Genomic DNA, 22233 nt, shown 5'->3' with positions numbered 1-22233 from the left:
AAAAAAAAAAAAAAAAAAAAAAAAAAAGAAATGTGATGTACTCATTACTTACTGTGTGTTACAAACTGGCTAGACTTAAGATTTTGCTTAATTTTTACAACCATCATTAGGCTACAATCTCCATATTACAGTTGAGCAACAAAGGCTCAGGGAAGGCAAGTAACTGTCTCAGATCACACAGATGGTGAGTGGTAAAGTAAGGATTCAAACCTAGTGAGGTTGACTCCAGAGCACATACTCCTCTAGCCATGATCGAAGGGCATGGGAGGATGGAGAGGGTGCTGCTGCTTGTGCTTTTGATGGGTCTGGAAAGACACTGAGATTTTGTGCAGAAAATATGGGAAATTGTCAGTCATCTCCTCAGTCTTCATTCCTTGAACTTGAGAAACAACAAAGTGCTGGTATGAATGTGGGACATTGTCTGCTCTAAGCATTTAATAGATGTCACAGGAGTATTATGTAGGAGTGGGCTACATTCTTGTTCTTGAGAACTGAATGTTTTGGCTGCTCTGTCGAGTCAGTATGGATGTTGTGGAAATTCTTCTTCAGGCCTCCCCAAAATGCTATTTTCTAAAATAGTTTTGGTTCTGTTGGCATTGGTAAAGGCAAGTCAGAGGAACCTGGGCAGGGATATTTTACCCTGCAGCCTTTCAGCTGAATGCAGCCAACTGCTTCCCTACACTGCTTTTTCACAGCCCACAGCCCAATCAGCCTTTAGACACTTCTGCTAACTTGCCTTCCCGACAGGCTCCTTACCTGCTGCTCCTGGCTGCCTGCAGTTACCCCCAGTCCTGAGCATGCAGGCTTTGTGCTGTGTGCAAAGATGCTGCTGGAGCGAAAGACCCATGATGCCAGCTGAGTTGCTATAGTTGTAATTTAATTACATCAGCTTTACAGCCTATTAAGAGCAAAAAGGAAAAATGTTTTCTTGGTAACAATTATCGGTCATGTTCCCTTTCTTGTAAATTTCCATTCTTTTTCATCTCTTTCTACCTTAAATTCATTATTTTAGGGAGGAAGAAGTTGGAATGTCAAAAGAATGGCTATAGGGTGGGGCTGGTGCTTAAAAAGAAACCAGAGTGCTGATAACTGTATTTTTCCATCTTGATAGGCAGACACATAAAGTGTGGTGTGAATATTTTAGTACATGCAGGATGAGGGCAGAAGAGAGAACTGAGTAGGAAAAATTTTCTTATATGAAATAAGTTTTGAAAGAAAATTCTGTCTTTAAAATTTTAGATTGCAGATTGAAGATTGAAATGTTTTGTGCCGAATTCGTTTATTTGTCCAAATACACTGTTGAATATTTTGTTTTAGAGAATAGATTTGATAGGTTTTTTTTTTTTTCAAATGTGTGTGTTTGATGTCTTAAAATCATTAAATTTTTTCACACATAAAGAAGAGTATACTTAACATTTATATATGTTACAACAAGGTGTAAATTAGGGCTTTTGCAGGCCATGAGCCACACCCAGCCTTAAAGTTTTATTGGAACACAGCCAAGCATATTTGTGTTGTCTGTGTTGCTTTTGTGCTACAGAGTTGAGTAGTTTTGACAGAGATCATGTGCCCTGCAAAGCCTGAAATATTTAGTATCTGCTGTTTACAAAGTTTGCTGACTCTTAGTGTAAGTAATAAAATGAATGAATACTCCTGTACATTGAACAATTAAAATAGAATATTGAGCTGAGTGCCGTGGCTCATGCCTGTAACACCAGCACTTTGAGAGGCTGAGGCAGGTGAATCTCTTCAGGAATTCAAGACCACTTGGACAACATGGCAAAAATCTGTCTACAAAAAATTAGCTGGGCATGGTGGCATACACCTGTAGTCCCAGCTACTCAGGAGGCTGAGGCAGGAGGATTGCCTGAGCTCAGGAGGTCAGAGGGTGCCCATCATCAATTGCATACCCCTCTTTTCTCATCGAAGACACTGCACTGGATTTTTCTATTCAGACTCTGAAATCAGACAACCTAGGGGTGTATAAAGAAAAAACCAGCAGTAATTTATTCTCCCTAACTTTGTCATCCAAGGTAACCAATGTTATTAATTTGCTTATTTTTTCAAATACTTCTCCAAGTTCATGCAAAATGTATATAAACATTTGTTTCCCCAAAGTTATACAGCAAATTATAACTCTTCCTGTGATAATACTATAAACTGTTGTTTAAGCTCTTACTGTTTGTCAGGCGCTGTGCCACACACTTTATACGCATTATATAATTTCTTTTTAAAATAACCCTGTGAAAGTGTTATCTGTATTTTAAACTTGAGAAAAGTCAAATAGTGAGTGGCCAAGCCAGAATTTCAAATCCAACTTAGTAAGAATTCCTCATATTTGCATGATGCTTTTCAGTTTCTGAAGGATAGGCACTCTCCTGACTGGTCTTACAGTGTCTGAGAAGTAGGATAGGCATTTTTTTCCCTACATTTAACAGAGGAAGAAACTGAGGCTTGGAAAGGTGATGTATCCAAGATTTTCAGTAAGTGACAGATGAGACCTGAGCTCAGGCCTCCTGACATTTTATATGCTCCCCATGTATACTGGGAACAGTCCTTGTCCTTTTACTCCCCTGGGACAGGAAGGAGACTCTAACTTCCATGATTTTCTGCTCATGGGGGCTGCCTGGCTTTTGGGAATTGAGGTAGATAGAAGGCAGGGAACCTTCTAAGAATTTTTCCACTCTTACAAACTGAAAGTTTCTAGTACAGCCTTTATTTATAAAGTCATCCCTACCCTAGATTCCCTGCCTCCTTCATCAGTCCTTTCCCTCCCTGAATATGCACTGCATAAACCATATACTGCAAAAGCCGCACACTGAACAGTTTCTGCAGGTGTCACCCACTTAGATGACCTTTCTCTTCTAAGAATTCTAGTAGCTAATTTTTAAGTTCTGAGGTTCTCAACCCTGGTATACATTAAAATTGTTTTGGCACTGGATGCATTCTTATGTATCTCTGGTAGAGTACAGCACCATGGGACAAAATTTAGACATAGCTAGCAAAATTGACCCAGAAACCCCACTGCTAGGGTTTTGTCCCAAATATATACTGGCAAAAACACACACAAAAAAACTTGTGCGCAAGGATATTCATTACAGCGTTATTTGTAATAGCAAAAATTGGAAACAACTCAAATGTCCATCAATAGGGGAGTAGTTGAATAATGTTGTATGTCTATGTAGTAGAGAATTCCTCAGTAGTACAAAGGAATTTGAATATACAGTAACATGGAAAGATTCCAGGATATACTATTAAGTAAAAAATGCAGGGTAGAGAAAAGTGTTTAGTACTCTGTCATTTATATAAGAAAGCAGGTGAAAGACATCCGATGTTCATGGATCAGAAAACTTAATGGTAAGATGTTAATACTCCGTAGATTGGCCTATGGATTTAACAGAGTCTCTATCAAAATCTCAGCTGGGATTTTTTGCAGAAAGTGACAAGTTGATTCTAAAATCCATATGGAAATGCAAGGGACCTAGAATAGCTAAAACAAACTTTAAACAGAAGAAAGTTGGAAGAGTCACACTTGCAATTTCAAAACTTATTACAGAGTCACAGTAATTAAGACCATGGTACTGGCATAAGAATAGACATATAGATTGATGGAATAGAATTATTAATCCAGAAATAAACCCATATCTGTGATCAGCTGATTTTTAACAAGCATGCCTAAACCATTCAATGTGAAAAGAATAGTCTTTTCAACAAATGATGCTGGGGCAGTTATGTCAAAAGGACTCAGAAACCAAGTTGACGGACTTCTACTGGCTAAAATGAGATGATTTGATCATCAATTAGGGTAATAACTGCATTGGATTGAAACATATCAAATATATTTAAAATGTATGAGTTTATTATACTAAAACAAGTCTCATTGGTCATCTTTGAAGAATGCTGGAGAAGCAACTCATTATTCAGAGTAATTACATAGTTGATTAAAGGAGTTTCTTGGAATGGAAGTATTTCAGCTAATAAAGATGGAATTAGGATATCACCATTTTGCAACCACTGAGGAGTAAATGGATCTAAGCAATCATCATCAAGACTGCAGATATTTCAGACAGAGATACCAGACTTTAAATACTTCTTGATGAAGAGTATATAGTAATCTAGCCATGAAAATATTGGCACCTCAATCTTGGAACTTTGAATTTGCAGGAAATCAAACCCTTGGAACTTTGAATTTACAGGAAATACAGAGGACAAAGAAGTATGTTAAATGATATCATGGGGATTCAGTCAGTAAAATGTGTTCTGTAGGAAACCATAGCCCTGCTACTTTGAGTTTAGTCAGAATCAACATCAGAAACAACCACGAGCTTTTTAGAAATAGAGACTCTCAGGCCCATTGCAGACCTATTAAATCAGAATCTATATTTTAACAAGCTTTCCAGGTGTTTCAAGTGCATTTTTTATTTCTGCTTTGCACTTTTGTCATCATATGTAAGTTTTAAGCTTGAGTAACACTGCTTTACAAGTTAAATAATTCAGAATCTTCAACAAAGAGATTATAAGAAAAAAAAAAATGAGATGGAGGGGCAACCTGTAGATGAAAAGAGATTTAGAAGGCATATTAATCATCATCAAGTAGAGACCTTATTTGGATTCTATTTAAACAAACACAAATTTAAAAGTTGTGAAAAAATTAAGCAATATCTTGGCTATGCTTCAAAATAAGCATATTGGTTGATAGAGAAAAATAGGAATGTAGATGAAACAGCGTTGGCTATGACATGCAAATTGTTGGGGCTGGTTGATGGGTATAAGGAAGTTTACTATTTTTGTGTTTTAATTTTTTTCTATAATAGCTTTAAAAGGGCGGGCCACTACAGTGGCTGTAATAAGAAAGATAGTAACAAGTGTTGGCGAGGATGTGGGAAAAATCGGAATCTTTATACATTGCTGGTGGGAATGTGAAATGGTATAGTTGCTTTGGAAAACAGTCTGGCAGTTCCTCAAAAGATTAAGCATAGGGTTATCATATGACCCAGCAGTTCCACTCCTAGGTATATACCGAAGAGAAATGGAAATATATACTCTCACAAAAACTTGTGCAGGAATGTTCATGGCAACTTTTAAAACTAATAGCCAAAAAGTGGCAATAATCCAAGTGCCCATCCACTGATGAATGGATACGTAAAATGTGGTATGTCCATGCAATGGAATACTATTTGGCAGTAAAAAGGAATGAAGTACTAATACATGTTTCAACATGAATAAACCTTGAAGGCATTATGCTAAATGAAAGAAGCCGGTTATCAAGATGGTATATTGTGTGTTTGTATTTATGAGCGATGTAGGAAATAAGAATAAATAAAATGTTCCTCTTCAAAGCTTTCCTCTTAGTTCATTATGAAAAATAATTTTTTTCTTCCAAGGTTAATTTTCTTTAAAGCTTTTGCTAATAATCTTAAAGTAGCTGTTAGTCATAACAAAGAAAGAAATGTATCCTGTGTTCTTAGTTCTTACACTTTAACTAGATATTGGCCCTGACATGCATAGACAAGCCCAGGCAAGTCTTAGGTCATAGCTTTTTCCACTTTCTTATTTGGAAATGTTATTGCTTCTCTAAGCATTTCTCAAGTTACTTCTACTTTTCCTTTGTTCTCCTCTGCCTTTACTTCTTTAGAAAAGCTTTTGGTTGTTAGCCAGTCAGGTACAGCCTAGACTGTGAAGTCTAGTTGCAGCCAATAGAATCAGGACACAGCAGTAGGGTGGATGCGTTAGGTATAAATGGCCCTGCCTCCTTTGTTCAGTGTCCTCTTGTGGCAAGATGGCTAACGGAAGCACCCTTTCTGCATAAAGTTGCCTTGCTGAGAAAAATTAATGTTAAATTAAATTTATATGTTACTTCTTTGTGGCACTGAAAATTTACCTATAACAAGCAATGTCCAGAATAGGCAAATTTATAGAGACAAAGTAGATTAGTAGTTGCCACGGGATGGGGGAGATTTGGGGAAAATGGAGAATCACCACCTGTTGGTTAGGGGTTGCTTTTGGGGGGTGATGAAAGTATTCTAAAATTAATTGTAGTGATGGTTGTGCAATTCTATCAATACATAAAATATCACTGAATTGTAGGCTAGGTTTGGTGGCTTATGCCTGTAATCCCAGCACTTTGGGAGGTCAAGGTAGGCAGATCAGTTGAGCCAGGAGTTCAAGCCCAGCTTGGCCAACATGGAGAAACCCCATCTCAAGTAAATACAAAAATTAGCTGAGTGTGGTGGCACGCACCTGTAGTCCCAGCTACTCAAGTGGCTGAGGCCTGAGAATTGCTTCAACCTCTGCAGAGGTTACAGAGAGCTGAGATTGCAGCACTGCACTGCATCCTGGGCAATAGTGAGACTCTGTCTCAAAAAAAAAAAAAAAAACCAAATTGTGTACTTTAAATGTTGAATTATAAAGCTGGGCACACTGGCAAGCATCCATAGTCCCTGCTACCTGGGAGGCTGAGACAGGAGGATCTCTTGAGCTCAGGAGTTTGAGCCCAGTACTAATCACAATTAATCACAGTTGTTGGGAGGAAAGTTTTGACTAGGTTACTCCTGAAGCAAGGTGATTCTAATGTGCAACCAAGGTTGAGACCCACTCTTTTTTTTTTTTTTTTTTTTTTTTTTTTTTTTTTTTTTTTTTTTTTTTTTTTTTTTTAATTTTTTTTTTTAAATTTTAAGTTCCAGGATACATGTGCAGAATGTGCAGGTTTGTTATGTAGATATACATGTGCCATAGTGGTTTGCTGCACTTATTAACCCATCATGTAGGTTTTAAGCCCCACATGCATTAGCTATCCCCCCCCCTTGTCCCCCTCCCCAACAGGCCCCGGTGTGTGATGTCCCTGTCCCTGTGTCCAGTGTCCATGTGTTCTCATTGTTCAGCTCCCACTTATGAGTGAGAACATGCAGTAGTTTTCTGTTCCTGTGTCAGTTTGCTGAGAATGATGGCTTCCAGCTTCATTCATGCCCCTGCAAAGAACATGAACTCATTCTTTTTTATGGCTGCATAATATTCCATAGTGTATATGTGCCACATTTTCTTTAAGCAGTCTGTCATTGATGGGCTTTTGAGTTGGTTCCAAGTCTTTGGTGTTGTAAATAGTGCTACAGTAAACATACGTGTGCATATGTTTTTATAGTAGAATGATTTATATTCCTTAGGGTATACCCTCAGTAATGGGATTGCTGGGTCAAATGGTATTTCTGTTTCTAGATCCTTGAGGAATTCCCACACTGTCTTCTGCAATGGTTGAACTAATTTATACTCCTACTGACAGTGTAAAAGCATTCGTGTTTCTCCACAGCCTTGCCAGCATCTGTTGTTTCTTGACTTTTTAATAATCGCTATTCTGACTGACGTGAGATGATATCTCATTGTGGTTTTGATTCGTGTTTCTCTAATGATCAGTGATGTTGAGCTTTTTTTCATATGTTTGTTGGCTGTATCAATGTCTTCTTCTGAGAAGGGAGACCCGCTCTTTTAGAGAGTTAACTGTTTAGGATTATTAGAGGAGACAGACAAGATGTCTATTTGATATGGCCACCTGGAGGGAAAGCCCCAAGGATGGCAACATAGTTGATCTGGAGGAGACAAAAATCTATAGGAAGGAACCCCTGGGTAAATGTAATCTGTTGCTGTAGTATTTATTGGATTAGAACTACACATGTGAAATCCTTTGTCTTCTCCAATAAATCTGTTAGTTCAGGATAAAACATTTCAGGTGTTATACCTGTAGGTGTTACGGTTACATGTGCTGCCAAATTCTCTAACTACTTCTAAGTTACTGCAAGTGAACACAAATGTTATGATGGGAGTTCTCAGTACTAATTTATAATCCAAAAACAGTCTACAAATTAATTGGGCTGTATGTGGTGGTTCACACCTGTATTCCTAGCACTTTTCAAGGCTGAGGCAGGAGAATCACTTGGCTAGGAGTTTAAGGCCAGCCTGGGCAGCATAGCAAGACCCTGTCTCAAATAAAATAAAATTTAAAAAAATAATAAAATAAATACTAAAATAAAATATTGAGTTCCCCTCAGTTTCTTTTTTCCAGAGAGTGTTCTAGATAGTAGTGCGACCTTTTCTTTGAAAAACAACTCTTGCATTGTTACACTGCCCCAGATGAGTAGAAATAAAGCTGGCTATATTATTCCCATTTCTCTTCAAAAGCATTTACTGGTCAGATAACAGCCTCCTATATTATTAGACTGGGCAGCAGAGAGGGAACCTGCAGACGTACTGGACATGGTGTTTGGTTTTTGAAGGGAAGCCATGGAGAACTGACCTTGGATTCTGGTTTGATTGACCCTGGACAAATCATTGATCACCTTGAACCCTTAGTTTCCTCAGTTCATGAATGACATTGTACCAGGTTACTTCTGAAACTTCTACAATGTTGTAGTTCACGGTATCTATCTATAGAGGCTGTAAGTGTAGGATGGTAGTTAAGTGTCGTGCTGTACAACCTGGGAGGCTGAGGCAGGAGAATCACATGAACCTGGGAGGTGGAGGTGGAGTGAGCCGAGATTGTGGCACAGTATTCCAGTCTAGGTGACAGAGCAAGACTCTGTCTCAAAAAACAAAAAAACAAAAACAAGGAGTTGTGCCACAGAACTAGATGACCTGCCTCTGCCACTTCCTGACTCTGTGACTTTGGGCAAGCTGGTTAACCTCTTTGTACCTTAGTTGTCTCATTCGTAATTTGAGGATGAATGATAGCATGTACCTCATGGTTTTCTTTACTATGAAGTGTTTGGAGAAGCCTAGCCTATGGTAGTAATATTGTTTTATTCTAGACAAGGCTCTCACTCAAATTCAGGCATGATTAGAACTTAAATCTGTTACTACAAAGTACAGTGTTGTGGCTCTTAGTCCAGGTCATAGATATCTATGGAAAGATATAAAACAGCTATGTAAAAGTGTCTGGACAGTATATAGGAAGTTTTGAATTAAAAATACTCTCCAGTATTTGATGAAGCATATTAGATGTCCTAATCCTACTTTTCCCCTTTCTTATATCTCCCTATTCTGTATCCTCACATAGGTCTGTTCTCCTCGGGTCTCGGGGACTTGACATATCCCACATCTCCCAGCGACTTGAGAGTCTGAGTGCAGCCACCACCTTTGAGCCTCTCGAGCCTGTGAAGGACACAGACATTCAGGTAAGGACTTCCAAGTATAGGTGAAACCTGGAGCATTTAACCCAGGCTGAAGAACCTGGCCCTTTATTAACCAGCTGATTAAGGAATTTCAGTTTTCTTTGTTAGTTTTCTTCTTCCTCAGATATTAAGAGAACAGTAGATTCAGCTTTGGAGGTATAGTGGGAAACACTGGGTTATTTTCAGAGCTCTCTGTGTGGCTGAATTTAAGAAAGCAATTCCAACCTGCACTTTTTAGATTATTATAATTAGGAGAACAGATTTCTCTTCCTTCCTTGGGCTTAATCCAAGGCTCAGAGACATTAGTCGCAAGTTTCTTTTGCTTTTCTTTGCTAGATCTCAAATAATTTTACTATTCGTCTTCCACATTTCTTTTTTACATCTTGCTTGTATTGGTTGGCAGAGGGCTGGGGAAAACTTAGAGTACTATTTACTGAAACCTACTCAATGATTTCCAAGAAGTGTTTGGCTGCATTAGTGGCACCAGGAAATGGTCTAATAGAGCACTCCAGTCTCATTTAACCAAATATGCCACCAGCAATTGATAGCTGTTTTAATCTAATCAGAAACTGACATAAAATTGTTAAGAAAAAAACTCACAGTCTGTTGAGTTTTGAGGAATTGGAACATTGCATTTGCATTAGAGTGAAGGGACAGTGGGGCACCATTTTTTTTTTAAAATCACTGATTTACCTGAAAACAAAAGGATGCCTCCTGCAGAGGCAAATTTTAGAAATGGGCAATATTATTTGGGCTCAATTTGAATGAATACTCTACCCCAGTACCCTTTCTAAGAAGCATTTTAATCCATCTAATGGCTACATTTCTACTGCAGTTTTTTCAATTTATAAACCTAAAACTGCTTTTGAGTTGAGAGTTGAAGAACTATAGATATTTTTTCCTATTGCAGGTATGTTCCCAAAGTATGGAAATCCAGTTTTTCCAGTTTTATATGCTAAATCATATTTGCCTGTCAACTTACAGATACCTTCTCATTTCCACGTAATCTTAAAATGGCATGTATACTTAACTTTTTAAACTTCTTTTTAAGTTTTAGTCCCCCTCCCCCTTACAACCGCTTGAGGCTATTAACAAATACTTATAACTGGGATGAATAATCACCATATATTCTGGGAACATCCCTAATAATGTGGAACGAAATGGCACTTGGTGAAAGGTTTTTTGTTTAATGTTGAAAATACCAAGAAATGTAAAACTCTTTTTTACATTTTCTTTGATATTCGTGGAGTAGGCATTTGGAATACTTAGCAGCATTTTGTGATGTACTTCATGCATCTCCAGTGATGTGATACTCCATTTTTTTACCTTAAGTTATTGACAGGTTTATAAATATATTGAGTCATAATGATCATCTCATCTAACCTTCTGCTTAATGGAAGAATACCCTCCTTCAACACTGCCACTAGATGGTTTTCTAACTGTGTACGCTCAGTTACATCAAAGAGAATTTCTTAATTTGGAAGGAGCACATCAGAGCTTTGGTCCTGTACCACTGGGAAATCTTTGAACTTTGAGATTAAGGATGCTTCCATTTCAAAAGTTTACCTCTTGGCCAGGCACAGTAGCTCACGCCTATAATCCCTGTGTGGTAAGAGGCTGAGGTGGGAAGATTGCTTGAGCCTGGTTCAGGACCAGCCTGGGCAACATAGTGAGACCCCCTGTATTTGGTCATTCTTACATTGCTATAAAGACATACCTGAGACTAGGTAATATATAAAGAAAAGAGGTTCAGTTGGTTTACAGTTCTGCAGACTGTACCAGAAGCATACTACCAGCATCTGCCTCTGGAGAGGCCTCAGGGAGCTTTTACTCATGGCAAAAGGCAAAGTGGGAGCTTGCACATCAAATGGTGAAAGCAGGAGCAAGAAAGAGTGGTGGTGAGGGGCAGGTGCCACACACTTACACCAGATCGTATAAGAACTCACTGTCATGAGGACAGCACCAACAGGATGGTATTAAACAATTCATGAGAAATCTGCTCCTGTGATCCAGTCACCTCCCACCAGGCCCCAACTCTAACATTGAGGATTACAGTTCTACATGACATTTGACAGTGACATATATTCAAACTACGTCACTCTGTCTCTACAAAAATAAAAAATTATCTGGGCATGGTGGCACATGCCTGTAGTCCCAGCTACAGGGGGAGGCTGAGGCGGGAACATCACTTGAGTCTAGGAGGTTGAGGCTACAGTGAGTCCTTCCTGTTCATGGCACCGTACTCAAGTCTGGGTAACNTGCACCTGGAATTCCAGCTACCCAGGAGGCTGAGGCACGAGAATCACTTGAACCCAGGAGGTGGAGGCTGCAGTGAGCCAAGATCATGTCAGGCAACAGAAGGAGACTCTGTCTCAAAAAAAAATCTCACCTCTTTGTTGTGCTGTTCCAGAGTAGCTTCAGATATGCAAAATGGTCAGTCCAAGATAACTTTTGATTAATTAGGAATTGATCATCTATACCTGAAGTAAAAGTTTAAGGGTTACTAGTTTTGAAATAAGTCCTCTGTTGACTTCATCTTCTTGCCAGCAAAGGCGTAAAGGAGAAAATTTAGCTTTGGCTTGATCTGGGGGATCTCTGTTTTATCAATAGGGATTGGAGATTTTAAGTGATACTATGCGGCTCAGTTGACCTGAGCCACATATGCTTAAACTTCTATACACATATCCTTCCCTGACTTCTGGTTTAGTAACCAAGTATAAGAGCCAAGCCAGCTTGCATTCTTGGCATAGAGTGATCCTCCTCTTAATTCTCCTTATAGTGTTGGTTATCCAAGAAGAGTAAACTTGGACATTTTCAGTGATTTGTCTTTACAAAAGCCAGATATACTATTTGATGGACTTTTTTTTTTTTTTTTCATTTATTTTAATTGCTTAATTGAGATATAATTCACATATCATAAATCTGATGGACTTTTGTAATTGAACTTTTGTTTTTCAATCAATGCATTTTTTTGAGGTCAGAATACACCCTAATTCCATGTGCTATCAATCAGAGGAGAAATTATTATGTCAATTTATAGGCCATTTACAGTACCGTTCATAAAAAGAAAATGCTGATGCATTCTTTGACAGATGCTGTCCAGGACTTTGTACCATCCATTGTTTGCATTACTTAAGCTTAAAGGCATTTTTCCCATGTATACATTGTCCTTTTCTATTTGGTAAACATTGATTCTATTTCCTTCTGCTTCTAATGGAGCTTGAAATTAATACAGGTTTTTGTTGTTACCATTTTGTTGTTTGTCATAATCAATAATGTTTGTATGCATTGTGAATGCATGTTTAAAAAATTGCTGTGACCAGCAAAGGTAGTATATTAAAGAAACTCCATTTAAATATATGTATGCATTACACTAGTAGAATTTTTAAATGTTTATTGATTTTATTTTTTGGAAATGGTCATAAAGAAGGCCTACATTTGTGTAATAGAGGTGAAGAGCAATAACAGGACATGCTGCTAAAACAGCTGTACTAGATCTGTTCTAAATGACTTCGTGGTGCTTGGGAGTACGCGTCCTCTTCCAGAGATCCACTTGCTCACCTCTGTCTTTGGAGAAAAAAATATTGAGGGCATATTGCACATCTTTACTGTGATCTGAACAGACCTAATGTATCATGAATGAGTGTATTATATAATAATAAAGTACAAATTTACATAGTTCAGTTATATTCTGGGCTTTTTCACTAGATTGCATGTATATTTCAAGAAGGCTCTGCAGAAATAGCCTGAGTTGGCCATGAAAATGGGGGCTGCAGTTTCCCAGCATTAGGCTATAATATTTTTAAATGGTGTTAGACTTTCAAAATACCTAAAAGAGTGGAATTGGAATGTTTCTAACGCAAAGAAACGAAAAACACTTGAGGCGATGGATGTCCTGATTACCGATTTGATCATTACACATTGTATGCTTGTATCAAAGTATCATGTGTACAACATGAATAAATGTAACTATGATGTATCCCTAATAATTAAAAATATTTTTAATAGCATTAGACCATTGCAGAGCAACAATAAATAATTGCCAAACTTACTATATTAGATCCCTAGGGATGTTGTAACAAAGCACTGTAAACTTGGTGGCCTAAAACAGAAATTTATTCTGTCACAGTTCTGGAATCCTGAACTTTGAAATCAAGGTGTTGGCAGCACCACACTGTCTCCATGGGCTCTAGGGGAGAATCCTTCCTCTCCTAGTCTTCTGGTTGACTCCAGACATTCCTTGCCTTATGACAGCATAACTTCAGTCTCTTCCTCCATCTTCACAGGTTCTTTCTTGTATGTGTCAGGTCTACCTTTCATGTCTTTTAGGACACCAGTCATTGGTTTTAGGACCCACGCTAAATCCAGGATAATCTCTTCTTGAGAACCTTAATTATATTTGCAAAGGCCCTATTTCCAAGTAAGGTCACATTTACAAGGACCAGGGATTGGGACTTAGACATATCTTTTTGTGGGACACATACGTCATCCCACTATACTTATAGTGCCAGAAATTTTAAAACTGTTACTGTAAATAATGGAACATCTTCAGATTTAACTCCATTTCACATCCATAGGAAGTATTGGGATATGATATCCATTGCTGGTGGTTCAGTACTGCAAGTCCCAACTAAGTTTCTGATGTCATCTTCATTATTCTCTTTTGAGCCTTTGGAAATGAAGGTGACTACCCATATCTGATTCCAGAATTTAATAGTAGTTACTCTTTCTAAACGTGTTAACAGTCTGTAATGTGTTTTAGAGATTTATCTAGAGACATCGCCTCAAGTGTTTTTCGTTTCTTTACGTTAGAAACATTCCAATTCCATTCGTTTTTTTTTTTTGAGACGGGGTCTTGCTCAGTTGCCCAGGCTGGAGTGCAGTGGCATAATCTCAGGTCACTGCAACCTCCGCCTCCCAGGTTCAAGCAATTCTCCTGCCTCAGCCTCCTGAGTAGCTGGGATTACAGGTGTGTGACACCACACCTGGCTAATTTTTGTATTTGTAGTAGAGATGAGGTTTCTTCATGTTGGTGAGATTGTTCTCAAACTCCTGATCTCGTAATCTGCCCGCCTTGGCCTCCCAAAGTCCTAGGATTACAGGTGTGAGCCACTGTGCCCAGCCTCTTTTTTCTTTTATAACTTATATCTTTGCTCACTCCCTTCACTTGTCTTGGAACATCCAAGCCCTTATTTCAGCCTAAGACCCTAACGCTTTCCTTAGTTGTCATCTCTTCCATAGTCTTAATAGATCTGTCTTCCCCACAGCCTCCAAATATAGTATATTGGCTTCCCTGCTTAGGAAAAGACAAAACTTTCTGAATGTTCCCTTACAAAGTAAATAGAAATCTAGATTATGTTGTTGGAATTGACTTAGCAGCCAATTCTAATCTTAGATAAGTGAAAATTCAGCCCCTTCTACCAAAAAAAAAAAAAGACTCTGTTCTGAAGGTCTTCATAATCTGCCTAAATCTCCAGATGGAAATCTGTCCTATATGAGTAAAGAGAAAAAGAAGTGATAAACAGGATAAAATAACCGTAAGAAAATTAGAGTCAGGGAAACTGATCTATCACGTGTAAGACTAAAGGTGTGATAATAATTGACTCTTAAAAACTTGTTTTGCTTGCCACACTGTATCTGTAACATATTCATTATTTTCTTCCTTTTTCTGTCCTTGGAAATGTAGAATATGCTCAAACCACTTTTAGTTTGTCTTTTAAATAGTAAGAAGAAACTAAATGGCTTTGGTAAGTATAAAAATGAATCAATGGCCGGGTGCGGTGGCCCATACCTGTAATCCCAGCACTTTGGGAGACCGAGGCGGGCAGATTACTTGAGGTCAGGAGTTCAGGATCAGCTTGGTCAACATGGTAAAACCCATCTCTACTAAAAATACAAAAATTAGCTGGATGTGTTGGCGCACGCCTGTAATCCCAGCTACTCAGGAGGTTAAGACAGGAGATTGCTTGAACCCAGGAGGCAGAGGTTGTGGTGAGCCAAGATGGTATCCTGGCTGACAAAGAGTCTGTCTCAAAAAATAAATAAAACTAAAAAATGAATCAATAGTGTTGTAACCCCTTATCACCTAAGTTATTTTTATAGTCTATCTTTTAGTTTTCTATCTTCTGTTCCTTAAACGCAGCTATATATAACGCCAAAGAGGAAAAGTAGTTGCTCACTAATTGGGTGTTTGTAGTACTGGCAAGTTGTTGGTTGGGAACAGGTTGCAGAAATCCTGTGGCAGTTTGTTGGAAAGAAGGTCAGACTTGCCTAGAAAGATTAGTATGCTAATAGCAGCTCTTCAGGAATTACTGACAAAATATTAATATTGAAGAAAAAGTGCAGTAAAATTTCCTTAGCTTGAATCAGTTGAGGGAAGGTACAGTCTGAATGGGTAAACAGTATCTTAATTCTGAGACTACTTTGAAAGAAATGCAGTTGTCATTTTCATCTGTTTCTGAAACTGAAACTGCTAAGCATGTTTACCGAAGAAAGGTGTTATTACCAGACTTGCTTTAGCAAATCTAAGGAAGAGATGAAATTCATAAGAGTTGCATCTGTTTGCATACTGATAATTTGTGTAACAATTCTGAGAAATGCTTTAAGTATCTTCCATCTTATTTCTGTTATAAATATGCCTGAGTAGGCTCTTTTGCACAAAATGGTGATCTGGCCCAAATTGGATGGTTTTGAACTGATGAGCTGTGGACCCTGAAGGAGTAAGAGTTTGCTCCCTAAATATTTTCACGTAATTTAAAAATATAAGAGACTATTCCATGGAATCTAATGGTGTGAAGGCTTTTAGTTAAGCATTTGCATTTATTGATCTCCTTTGTTATATTCCTCTTGCCCCTAAGAGAATAAACAAGATGTTCATGATAACCTTTCTTTAGAGTTTTTAGAGGGATTTAACTGATATTTGAATCTTGCTCTTTCTCAGCTTATGACAGCTGCCCATCCTGTACTTAAAACAACCTATAGTTAATGCTCCTGGGCTCACTAGGACTGATGAATCTGATTATCACCAGATCCAAAGTCTGTTAGTTGGAGAGAAATCCTTTCTTGGAACACTGGGTGCATTTTAGGCCAAGATTTGGGTGTAGTGACTGAATTGCGTGTAGAAAAGACATTACATCTTACTGTGCCCTGTTCTGGTTCAGGGACAATAAGTGGTGCCAAGCTTTGTCCCCTGTGTGAACACAGCGGTGTCTATATCATACCACTTAATAAACATATTTGCTGTTCCTCGTCATTAAACCCTGACCCAGTATAAATCTTAGAGCTGGTAAAAATCAGTAAACCTGTTAAAAAAAAAAGTGTCTTCACAGAGGCAGGCTAATGTGCCATCCTGTTTCGTGTTTATAATTAGGTAGCCTAATGCTGATTACAGTGGTAAGAAATTGAAATGATTTAATTTTACTGCCTGTCTGTGATAAGGGAAAAGGTAGGCATTGTGGTCTGGTGGCAAAGTATGCAATTACATTAAAGTATTCTGTGAATGGAATTAAAAATGGTAACTTTGGAATAAAAATGGGTCTGGGGAAAATGTGGAAAACTGCTTTTATGTGAGCCATGGATATAAGATTTCAGCCTTTTTATTTATCCATTCACACTTGGTCCTGAATGCAAGGCTTTCAGAACAGGCAAGTAAATGGATGCTGAATGCATTCTGAACGAGCAGGAAATGACAGGCTTTTTTGTCTTCTCGGAGGTTTCTTATATCCTGTAGTGAGCAAGAGAATATCAATTACCAACTTAAAGAAGAAAGAACTTGGAATGGTTCTCTAAGAGTATTTTGGAACAAGCCCTGTGGCTAAAATATTTATCCAACATTTTAATAGAAGACTTCAGGTATTGGCCAGGCTCTGGTGCCTTTGAACTGGAGTTGAGTCGTCCCCTCCCTCCTTCACCAGCTATCTCTTAACCTGCCGATATCCACTGATGCCCCAGCACTCTGGAGATGAGGAACATAGATTGATATCTTCAGTCTGGCATCTATAAATTGCTTGGTTGCAGGAACCAGAAATGGGCATGTCTTTTTATCTGCTGAACTATTTGATACTCAAGTAGTTGTGATTTAAATGGTGGTTAGAGCCTTGTCAAATATTGAATGTGTTACTGTAGACCAGTCTGTTGTTCTCAGATGGTCTTTTACCCAGTGTGCCACGTTGATCTGCTTGCCACAGCACTGTGTGATCTCTTATTTCTGTTTTGGAATGTTTGATCCAAAGCTGTGCAGACCTGCAGGCTGATGTGGCAGTTGACAAAGTGAGGCTTCTCAGTTACAAAACTTTGGGATCCAGGTTGTTAGTGTCTCACTAAAAATCCATGATCTGTGATAGAATGGAGAGGATTACATAGAAAGGAGACCCTTGCCTTTACTTCTTTTTGTTTGTTTGTTTGGTGGGGACCAGGAAAAGAAGCTGGGCGGTAAGATGGGCAACATCCCTTACTGACAAGACCAAGACTTAGAATTTTCTTTTGCTGCAGCGCTCTAAGAACCAGTGTGAATTGCTTTATTTTAAAGTATCTTTCCACTTTAAAAATGCTCATCTTCCGTCTTGCACTTCAGATATGGAGAGGCTGAATGCCTTCCCCAAGCCCAGGTTGCTGGCAGCCATGCTGGGGCTAAGACCTTTGGTTCTGACAGCTGCCGGTCTGCAGTGATCATAAGATCAGCAGTGGTGCATGCACCACTTTAATTATCCTGGACGGCAGAAGGGCCAATCCTTGCCTCTCACTGTGGAGTGGCTGTGAGGCTAAGATGCCATCAGCAAAATCCTGCCTATGTTTTCTAGAAAGCTGCAGCACTTGAAGCACTGCAGCAGAATCTGCTGAGCAGAGCTGGGCGTGACACAGCTGCCAAGAAATTATTCAGAAAGAACCCTTGTCTTATAAGACGTATTTGCAACGAAGACTAGGCTATTTGTTTAATTTATAAAACAAAAGGGAGGGTTAGGTCAGCAGAGTGTAAGTGGGAGTGTGGATTTACCTGCTGATTTTTAAAAAATTACTGACTAATCTGGTTTATTTCTCTGAATGGCATGAACAAAAGGATATGGGGGAGAGTTTCCTCCACTCTTTCCTTTTCTTTAAAAAAAATTGTCTATTTTAAAATGCTGTTGCTATCTTAGGGACAGGTAGAAACAGCCATGGAAAGTTATATGATATGTTTGATTTGCTCAGGTGTATTTTGGTAAATACACTAGTGTGATATTCCCTGGGAGTATTCTCTCCTTTCCTAGTAGATTCTCTCATTTTCACAGTGCACATCAATCTTTCTCAACAGGAGGACCAGTCTCTAAATGAGCAGGGCCTCATGGACCTTTGAAAGTTTATGGGCATTTGCAGGACCATTTAGTTCTGTAATGAGGTCCTAAACTGCCCCAGATGTCTTAGCATTGAAGGAATATGGTATTGGGTGTTGTTCATTCAAAAGGTGCTTTTACTGAATCAGTGCTTCGCAAACCAATTTTTTTTTTCCCCCACTTTGTCTCAGACTGAGAGATACTTTTATAAAGTACAACAGAAAGAATTACTGGGAAAGAAAGACATGCAAAATACAAGCCCTATTTTTTGGATTTGATACATATAAAATTACTCAGTTTGCTTTAAAAATCTCTAAATCCTTATTCTCAGTTTTTGTACTTATCTGCTGCAGACTGGGAGCAAACCGTTTGTGGACTGGTGCTTCTTTAACCATAATTTGACAAGTTTAAATAGTTGTTTTTCTCTCCTTCCTTCTTCCTTGTTTCTCACTATTGCAATGAAACACAGTAACAGAGACACATTAAATTCTTGTCTTTTGTTTTACCCCAGCTAACACCAAGGAGGCAAAGTCCAGGTTTATTGAACATTTATTATGTTCAGATGCTGTGCTAAGCACTTTCTGTGCTTCCTCATTTAATCTTCCCAGCAACCCTCTGAGGTGGATACTTACTGTTAACCCCATGTCACAGATGAGAAAGCTAAGGCTTACAGAGACTAGGTATGCCAGATCGGAGCTCCAGTCTGTTGATTTGAGTTTGTTACTGTGCTCTTAGCCGCCTAGACTTTAAATTTCATTTGCAGACTAAGACTGTTTTAGTAAAGGAGTGAATTTTTTCAGGATGTATTCAAAGGGGGAAAGTTAGTGAAAGTATAAAATAGAAGTGTAATTGATGGTTCATTTAGCACAAAATAAAGGGTACAAAGTCCACAGTGCTTGAGAAAAGTATACCACCTTTTGAATGGATGTGATAGGCATAGCTCTTGTTTACACAAGCTTAGTAGTAAAATAATGGTGATTGAGGGAGAAGCTGGAGCATACTTTCTCAGCCTTGATGTGAACTCTTGCAGAGTGTTGTGAGGTGGTGGTTGAGGGGCATTCAGTTTTGCAGAAAGGCCAAACCTGCTTCATCCGTTTATCTCCAGGTGCTTGCTTTTTTGCCATAGTTTTCTGCTTGCTGAGCTGTCAGTTTAATTTACTGTCTAGAGCTCAGCCTATTATTTTTCAGGTTTGCTGCCCTACAGGTACACTGTAAAGGATTTCTGTGAAATCCTGGAGCAGCTTTTAGTTTCAAAATGGCAATGCTTTCTGCTTGTGAAAATGGGTTGTGTTCAGCCTCTTGCTTGATCATCTTTGTTTTGTTTTGCTTCTGAAGCTGAACTTGAGTTAGAAGCATGATGTTAGAAGCAATTTAAAGGGCATATCAAATTTTTACTGTAATACTGGACTATTGATTGTTGACTTATTTGTAGGTTTAATGCAAACCCATTTCCTTACTTAGCGTCTGACTGGCCATTAAGCCCTGGCAGTGCGCCGGAATGTTGAAATCTTATATTGCATAATATGATTTGTCTGTCTAAGGGTATTATGTGTATTTGGTTTTTAAAGACACAGACAAAGCCCTCAGCTTTGTGTGTATATTCCAGAATACAGGACAAATTTCCCTACAGCAGAATTATTCACTTTTAAAAGTATAAAAGTGAGGATTGACATTCAGCTGAACATTAACACCTGATGTTATGTAAACTGGTACTCTTTGTGCTATCTGGCTTTCATAAACAAACACACACTGACATAATCAGCTTTGTGTGTATATTCCAGAATACAGGACAAATTTCCCTACAGCAGAATTGTTCACTTTTAAAAGTATAAAAGTGAGGATTGACATTCAGCTGAACATTAACACCTGATGTTATGTAAACTGGTACTCTTTGTGCTATCTGGCTTTCATAAACAAACACACACTGACATAACGGAATCAGGAAGAGAAGACTAAGCAGGGAAGGGAGAAGGGGTGTCAGTGAGTATGCAAGAGTAGGTGACAGTTAAGTTTGCCTGGTTTCACTCTGCTGGCACAGAGTTGAACTTAGAATCTAGCTGAAGTGCTGGTACAGTGTCCTGTTTATGGAGAGAGCTGGCCAGGGGCTCGGGAGTGGTTGGATAAGTCATCAGTGGTCACAAAAAACTTTCACCATCTTCTTTCGCTCCTAGGCATCTTTTGACCAGAAAAGAGGGTGTGTTTTCACTCCTTGAGTTAAGGGAGGAAGGGAGATGACAAAAACATTAAATCTGTGACTTTGAGAGTGAATGAGAACCGTATGGCTTTAAGGGAGGAAAACTGATTCCTCCACCCCCACCAATCACAAAAATAAGATGTGCTTAATTCAGAAAATTTGGAAAATGGCTCCATAGTTAATTTCTTTAGTGCTGTATTTCCCCTTGAAGTTGTTAGAACAGGTACCATTTGGGGAGTGTTGAACTGTTTAGACCAAACACTTGAAATGATAAAACATCTTCTATTTGAAATGACAAGGAAAATTGATAATAGAGAAGTGAGGAATTGGAACATGAAGTGTGTGTTAGGAATAAACTATAAAAGTGGCCCTCGTAGCTCAAAACTGGTCAATTTCTGTAAATTGACACACAGTCTTTTCCTTTAATCTGTATGGAAAAGCTTCCTAATGTACAAAAAGGGATCAGAGATGTGCTGATTTCATGAACAACTCATATCATTTCATTATCCCCTCAAACCATTTGGAAGGCTGGTTATTGAGAAATTCTGTGACTTTGTCCTAATTTGGAAGATTTAGGGGGAGTTAACAGGCCTGGAACTTTCTGTGAACTTTGAGGGACACATCATCATAATCTTTCCATTTGTATAATACTTTTCAGTGGGCTTTGTCTGTCTTTCTCTTGTTCCACACTGCAGTGTATGAGATGGATTGAGTGAGTGCTGGCATCATCTTTACTTAAAAGGGGAAGAAATTGAGACTAAGATAGATTAGTTACTATAAAAGGTGGAACTTGAACTCAAATAATTCTTTATACCTTGTCCTATATTCTTACTTTTCTTATGACTTGCTGAGGAAGGCATCAAGTGATGGATTGGTTGGGTAAATGCCATATTATTCTTTTCTGCAAAGACACTAAGCCAGTTCTTTCACCACTGGTCGAAATTCTTAATGTTTTTGTCCCTGTCTTTCCTCTGACCATTTCTTACCTGTTTGGTATGGAATGACATTTCCATTTATTTCCTCCAGCTTGAAAGACTTGCTGGTTAACTAAATTAGGGATGGAAATGCTACTTAGAAGAGTAATTTGACATGATTGGCTTCTGCGGACTGTACACTGAGTGGTGATAAGCCCCATTTTTTCCACCTGAGATATGCTTTGGAACAAAAAGTGATACTGATGTTTGTTCCTACTGCTGACATAGTTTACTGCTGTTTTCCTTTATGTGGAGCGGTACTGCCTTTATGCTGTCTGAGTAGGTCATTGCTGGCAAGCAAATGAAAAGTAGCAAACTGGAACAAATGCCATCTTTGGAACTTTAGGTGGACTGGAGGAATGTCAGGGGTTTTAGAGCAGATTGGAGGAAAGGTTTGTTTTGTTTTAGTTTTTGCTATTATTTTGCTTTCTGTTTTACCATGGTTACTACCTTCCCTGTTCCCTTCCTCCCCCACCTCCCTTTCATTCTTCTTATTTTTTGGTCTTTTCTCCTTTCATTTTTGTTTTCCTTCTGTTCTTTGCATTCCTTTCTTTCTCTGCCACCTGTCCCCTTGCCTCAGCCTTTTTAGACTGGCTGTC

General features: G+C 38.6%; 1 protein-coding gene across 1 annotated transcript in view; it reads left to right on the top strand.

The window, feature by feature from the left end:
* NUP93 (nucleoporin 93) overlaps window positions 1-22233 on the top strand; it is a 114224-nt gene that overhangs the window by 18004 nt on the left and 73987 nt on the right. The window contains exon 3 of the mRNA XM_037729270.1: window positions 9044-9161. Coding sequence (XP_037585198.1) covers window positions 9044-9161 — 118 coding nt within the window. The remainder of the gene's footprint in view (window positions 1-9043; window positions 9162-22233) is intronic.

This window comes from Cebus imitator, unplaced genomic scaffold (assembly GCF_001604975.1).
Source record: "Cebus imitator isolate Cc_AM_T3 unplaced genomic scaffold, Cebus_imitator-1.0 Scaffold297, whole genome shotgun sequence".
NCBI lineage: Eukaryota > Metazoa > Chordata > Mammalia > Primates > Cebidae > Cebus > Cebus imitator.
The sequence above is the reverse complement of the archived record's forward strand: the minus strand, read 5'-3'. Positions and strand labels throughout refer to the sequence as shown.